Here is a 6,546-nt window from a genome sequence, read left to right as displayed (position 1 = left end):
ATCATTTAATGTATTTTAATAGCAAACTTACAGGAACAGCACGGAAGACAGACAACATTAAAAACATGTATTTGTATGTAGGACAACTTAGTTAGAAAAGTATAGTGAATGGATGGAATTTACTGTATGATAAAAATGCTACAAACACCATTTAGTTGCCATTGTTAAGAAATTTACTTGTTTAAAAAAATCCAAATGCTGGCTGGCATTGTCCAGAAAAATTTTACAGGTTTATTTATAATTTCTTTTTTTTTATAAAGTTGGATTGTTGAAATTTGCTCATGGAAACATTTTTTGACCACAACATTGTTTTACATCCCCTCATTTATATTAAAAATCCACACACAAATGAAAATGGAAAGAACTTGCCAATACCCAATTCTGTCCCCTATTTTTGCATCTGAAACCATATACTTAGGTACCTTTTAACCCCATGGAAAAAAATATCTAATGTTCATTACTACCAATAACAGGAATAAGATTTTGCTTCAAGAATGACAAACCCATCATAGCGAAGTTTAGGCACGCTCTCCACGTATGCGGCGTGCTAGTTGAATATCTTTTGGCATGATTGTGACACGTTTGGCATGGATAGCACACAGGTTGGTATCTTCAAACAGGCCAACCAAATAGGCTTCACTTGCCTCCTAGTGAAAAAGAAAAGAGTTAAGAGCACTTTCAGCTTTTGGGCTAGGTAAAAACCAACAATAATTTGAAGTACAATGTAACATTGCGCTAAGTTTAGACTTCTGCCTTTATTACTTGCAAACATTAAGTTTTAGATTCTTTAAAAAACAAAAAAACCCCTCCATTTTCTGATAAACCACCAAATAACATTCTATGTCAAAGTTGTGTATGACTGCCATTTGATGAAGACATCCTCCAGAACACAAGCTAACTAATATCCTGATGGGACTCTCACAAGATAAGGCATTATCTTATTAAAAGGTTTCTTTGTTTAGGAACTTCTTTTTTTAAAGGATAGGTTACACTGTTTGATTTACTTGACTGCTGCCTCTTCCACTGTTCAAACTCTTGAGCATCAAATATAAGAGCAGATGGTTCCTTCATGACATACAGTTTGGGGCACACAGATCCTTGCCATCAGATACTGAGTTGGTGGATTAATTAAGAAGTCAAAAGTTATCAGTAAAAACTGTACTGAAAAATATTAGATGCAAGATGACACCACCTTTGACTCAGAAATTCCTTGAATCACTGAAAATGAGAGAGCAGTCAGAGAATTACCAGCAGACACTTGTCCTATCTCTGTACTTTCTTCTTGCCTCAGCACTCTCTATTTGAGGCACACAGAGACAGCTGCTATCACAGAAGGTTCTCACCTCATACCTGTGAGAATCACAGGGTCAGCACTTAGGAGCACAAAAGAGAAGCCCCATCTTTGGAAAACCATGACTCTGACCACTGCATACAGGACTCTGAGTTAGATGGATGCTTGGTTATTCCAATTATTCTGCTGGCTCATGTGAATTTAGCTTCACATGAAGACTTCACCAAGTAAGCCAGGTTGGCATGAAGAACATGGTACTAAAGGGGTTAAAAGGCTAGGGTTTTTTTCCCTAATATGCAAGCAGGAAGTAAGTTCCATACCAATAACTCCCTAATGCAAAATCAAGAACATTCAAACCAGCCTTCTGAAAATGTTAACTTATTTTCAGTAAGCAGTTCCCAGTAAGAAGACATAGATAAACCTCAGAATTTAAGAACCATTACATTCACAGTAAAAACAGAACAACTAAAAGCAAAAGCAGCAACTTTGCAAATGTAAGCTGCCACCTTTTTAAGCCAAGGGTGTTCAAGTTTATAGAATCCCATGGCATACATCTTATCAAGTGGAAGTCACTAACTAGCACAAGACAATTTTGCCTGGACATCAGATTCTACAATTGCAGATAGGTTCTGGAACATTCTGCTAACAGCTAGGAGAACATTAAAGATCTATCTTTAACCAGGACTGTATTTCTAACAGAAGATGAAAATATTGCTGTGACAAAAACAGTTTTGGAGGGGATCTAACTTAGATGCAGGAATTTGGGGCAAAAAGAGCAATCAGTATTTTAACCGCAGTACACTAAGTTATTTAACAAATATATTTTTTAAATTATGTGTTTAGTATCACATCATACAAAAGCACTTAGTTGTCTAACTGTGTTTAGATGTGGCTTATCAAGCTGTTTTTCTTTTAAAAGCATTTGATGAAATCAAAACCTCCATTTGGACACACTAGAACAAGCTTTATACAACATTTCTCTCTCAGACTGCACAGCTTTCAAAGGTAAAACCTCTGACATAAATCAAGGACAGAGGGAACATACTTATGGTAAGTGCTTTAATAAGATGCACTGTTCTGTCAAGACATATTGAGGGGTGGGGCCTATTAAAAACCAAACCAAAAAAAAACAACCCCCTAACATAAAGCCCAGACTCCACATTTATAGCCCTTGAAAGGTGCTGCTGAGCCATCACTGTGCTATTTTAGCCTGTGGTACCAATAGGGCACCACCAGATCTGCCCTGAGCAACAGAAGGCTGAGGGGGGCATCTGTTCATGTGAGCCCCCTCCCCCCCCCTTCCTCTGCCAAAATGCAGGCAAAGCTGGGGCTAACCATAGAACAGCTAGGTCAGTGGGGGCAGGAGACAGAGCCCTCTGTAACTCTAGTCTCCAGCTTTTGCAGAGACAATTGCAGCACTGGCCTCTGCCCACTGACGGGTACAGCCTTCCTCCAGGACACCACCTTCTCCCCCTTCCCCTAGATGTTGCCCCTAGATGTAGCTGGGTGCTACTCTCCCTCACACTCACCTGCAAAGCACCAATGGCAGCACTCTGGAAGCGCAGATCTGTTTTGAAGTCCTGAGCAATTTCACGCACCAGACGCTGGAAGGGAAGCTTGCGGATCAAAAGCTCAGTGGATTTTTGATAGCGCCTGATTTCACGGAGAGCCACTGTACCCGGCCTTTTAAAATTAAATAATAAGAATTATTATTCAAAATATATTTCTACATCACCCCAAAAATATGGGTTCATCATCTAAACCAAACTAAGCACCATAACATGTGCTGTTTTCACTTGAAGTCCCGGTGCTTACAATAAGAAAAAGTTTCACTATCAACAAGGCACTCTTTTCCTGACATCAACCTGCAACAACTTCCACTGGTCTCAACAGGAATCCCTCAGGTACACATTTCATGTCCTTAAGGCCTGATTTCACTAAGAGGTAGACAGCACCTGTTAACTGCACTAACATGCCTCAGTGCAGATGTAGCAAAACCCAAGACAGCTGTGCGTTAACTATTTCAGCTGTACCACAAGTACCCTTCTAGCAATTTATTCTGAAGAGCAAACTCAATTTCAACAGGCATTTTAATCTTCCTCCATTCTGACATATGACACTATCAACATTCACAGTTAACATTCTGTGTAACGTCTCATGTATTTCCATGTTACTTTTGCAGACACCAAGTCCATCTGTGAAATTAAGAACAAATTTATGGGGAAACTGCATTTTTCAACTCCAGCTTTATAGCCTTTCTCCTGGACTGTTAATAGCCAACTTAGTGTAAAAGCTGGTTGCTGTAGGCATAAGGTGAAATTTCTAGCCCACTTTACCTTCCCAACCCATTTTTTCCCCCAAGGACTACATACACCTAGCCTAAAACCATCCTCCACGCTGAAACACGATTGTTACCGTTCTGCACCGGCCCAGGGCGGGAAAATTTAATTATCAGACAACTGTCAAAAAGCTCTGCCCCCCATTCTAGCCCATAGCCTCCCGTACAAAAAATGCCTGTGCCAGGGGAGGCAGAGAGAAGGAGCGCTCCTCCTGAGCACCAGCGGGCATGCTGCGCCCTCTCCCGGCAGATCGTCTGTCCTGAACAGCCGCCAGAACCCGAACCACGTCGCGTACAGATCGAACCCAAATAAATTAAAATAAGCCGGTAACAATAAAATTCATGGCGGCACGACATTGCCGCATCATTTAAATGACCGGAAGTGGGAAAAAAAAAAAAAAAAAAAATGCAGAGCGTCCTTCGCCGCCCGCGAGGTGTTGATTTTTTTGTTTAGGCGCCAGTATCAAAAAACCCGGAAAGAGTGTGACCATAACTCCCGGCTCGATGTCCACGCTGATTCTTTACGGGGATTTTTTGCTGCGGGAGCGGCCCGCTTCCCGGTGTGCGGCAGCAGGGAGCGGGTGGGTGCGGAGGGATCACGGCAGTGGCGAGAACGCCCTCCCCCTGCCCCCGGTGCCCCGCTGGGGAGGAGAATGGGTACATGAGGGGAGGGAGGGGGGGGGGGAAGGGGAAGGGGAATGGAGGTGGGAGGTGTGCTCCCAGTGCGGGCCCGGTGCGCGGCGCTGCGTTACCGGTAGCGATGCGGCTTCTTGACCCCGCCAGTGGAGGGCGCGCTCTTGCGGGCGGCTTTTGTGGCCAACTGCTTGCGGGGCGCCTTGCCCCCGGTGGACTTGCGGGCGGTCTGCTTGGTACGGGCCATGCTCCTGCCAACGTCGCTGCCTTACACCTGACCGGGGGGGAAAGAGGGGAGAGGATCGGTTCGCTCGGTCAGCGAACTCCCTGCCGGCACTTCTGCCCCCCGCTTCCCCCCCAAAACGGCCGAGTGGCCCCCCCAGGTCCCCATCGCCCCGCGCAAGGAGCCTTCGTGGGACCGCGATCACTGAACAGAGGGTCCAACCCTGGAGCATGCGGCCGCCTAACACCTCCGACCGACAAAAAAAAAAAAAAAAAAAAAAAAAAAAATTAAAAAAAAAACCTCTTAATTAAGCATCTACAGATCGCAGAATATTAAAATCACGGTTTTTAGCGAGGCTGCGGCGGCTGAGGCCGAGCAGACACCCGGCAGTAGGCGCGGAGAGGCGGCTGCCGCCTCCCCCGCCCGAGTGTTTGCAAACAGTGCCCTACAAATCCCGAGATCGGCAGCCGACCCGTCGCTCCCAGCCGCCGAAAACTTCCCGAAACGCAGAGCGGAGGACAGCGGAGCAGCAGCCCCCTCCAATTCTCCCCTGGGCTGCCCGGTCCTCTCCGGTCACCCGCCTGCGCTCCCCGACCCGCGCGCAATCGCGGGTAAATCGGCATGTATCGTGCAAAAAAGAATGGAGACCTGATAAAGTACAAGAAAGCAATAAACAGTTGTTTTGGGGGGGTTTTTTGGGGGGAGGGCGGGTGGGTAGTGAGTGGTTTTGGGGTGCCTTCTTTCTGTGCAACTGCTTCTCCAAAGCCGCCTCGCTCCCAAGCGCCTCTCACAGGCAAACTCATCTTCCAGACCCGTAACAAAATGGAAACAATCACGAAAGGCAGCCCTAGTCCTTTTGCAAAGAAGGAAAAATATTAGTTGCAAAAAATAGCGTCAAATAATTCGCAAGGAACTCCAAACGATGAGAGACCAGATAAAGGGGGAAGCAGCGGCAAACTTTGCACTCGAAAACAAAAAAACGCGCTAGCTTTGGGTCGTTCCTTCGGCGGATTTCTTTCCCTTTTTATTCCTTTTTGTGCAATAGGAAAAAATATGGTCGGTGAACAGAGAAAAGAGACAAGATGGTGAAGCTGAGCAACAACTGTGGGGAACAAGGAATGATAGGCAAGAGAGTTACCCAGGGCTGGCGAGCGACCGCTCTTTTGCGACCACTTCGCAGCCCCGATTCGGGGGGATGTCGGACTGGGGAGACAGCAGAGGGGATGGGGAGGTTATAAGTGGGGGTCTAGATCAGGAGACAGGGAAGAGAGGGACAACGACCGCGCTAAGTGGCGCCGCGGGTGCGGGCGGAGGGAGCAGCACCAGCTGCGACAGGAAGGCGGGACGCGAAAGAGGACGGAGGGCTGCCACCGCCTCCCGAGACCCCCAAAAGTTTGTGGGGAGGGTCGGGGAAGGCGACGAGGCGTCGCCGGGGGCTGTCGGGGCATGGGGGGGGGGGAGGGGGGGCGGCGGGCCCGGCGCCAGACTTACCCGGTTCGCTGAGGTAGCGCGGCTGCCGTGCGGGAGGGAAGGAAGGAAGGAGGGCGGGCAAACGGGAACAAGGAGGAGCCGGAGCTGCTGCTGGTGCTGGCGGCTGCTCAGAGCACAATTGAAAGATGGCTGACAGGGGAGGGCCAGCCGCCACTCGGCCCCGCCCCTACCCCGCCCGCCCGCCAATAGAGCACAATGGATGGAAGGCCCCTCCCTCCCTCCCTCCCTCCCTCCCTCCCTCCCTCCCTCCCTCCCTCCCTCCCTCCCTCCCTCCGCGTCGTGTGTACAAACACAAAAGCGAAGGGGATTCCCTCCTAAGGCCCCCGCCTCCCCCATCAGCAGCCCTGGGGCGTGACAGGCCATGCATGGTAGCGACAACGGCAGCTCATGGCTACCGTCCGCTGGTGGGAAGCAGGGCGAGTCAAGCGGCCTCCCCGGAGCCCGGCACCGGGAGCCCTCAGCCCTCGCCCTCCCTCTTCGCAGTCCCCCGCGGCTGTCACGTCCGGTGCCCGCTGGGCGGAGGGCAAGCGCAACAGGGACCCATATATAAACGAGCCCCACGGGAGCAGG

General features: G+C 48.6%; 1 protein-coding gene across 1 annotated transcript; it reads right to left on the bottom strand.

Moving 5' to 3' along the window:
* H3-3A (H3.3 histone A) lies at positions 1-6,128 on the bottom strand. The gene is made up of 4 exons (XM_071739763.1): positions 5,977-6,128; positions 4,382-4,536; positions 2,821-2,974; positions 1-647 (listed from the first exon to the last, which is right to left on the bottom strand). Exons 2-4 carry the CDS (start codon positions 4,507-4,509, stop codon positions 519-521), a joined length of 411 nt encoding a protein of 136 aa, XP_071595864.1. The 5' UTR covers positions 4,510-4,536; positions 5,977-6,128; the 3' UTR covers positions 1-518.
* Positions 6,129-6,546: the final 418 nt, after the last annotated feature.

Source organism: Heliangelus exortis, chromosome 3, assembly GCF_036169615.1.
Source record: "Heliangelus exortis chromosome 3, bHelExo1.hap1, whole genome shotgun sequence".
Classification (NCBI taxonomy): domain Eukaryota; kingdom Metazoa; phylum Chordata; class Aves; order Apodiformes; family Trochilidae; genus Heliangelus; species Heliangelus exortis.
Note: the sequence above shows the minus strand (reverse complement) of the source record. Positions and strands in the feature narration are given on the sequence as shown.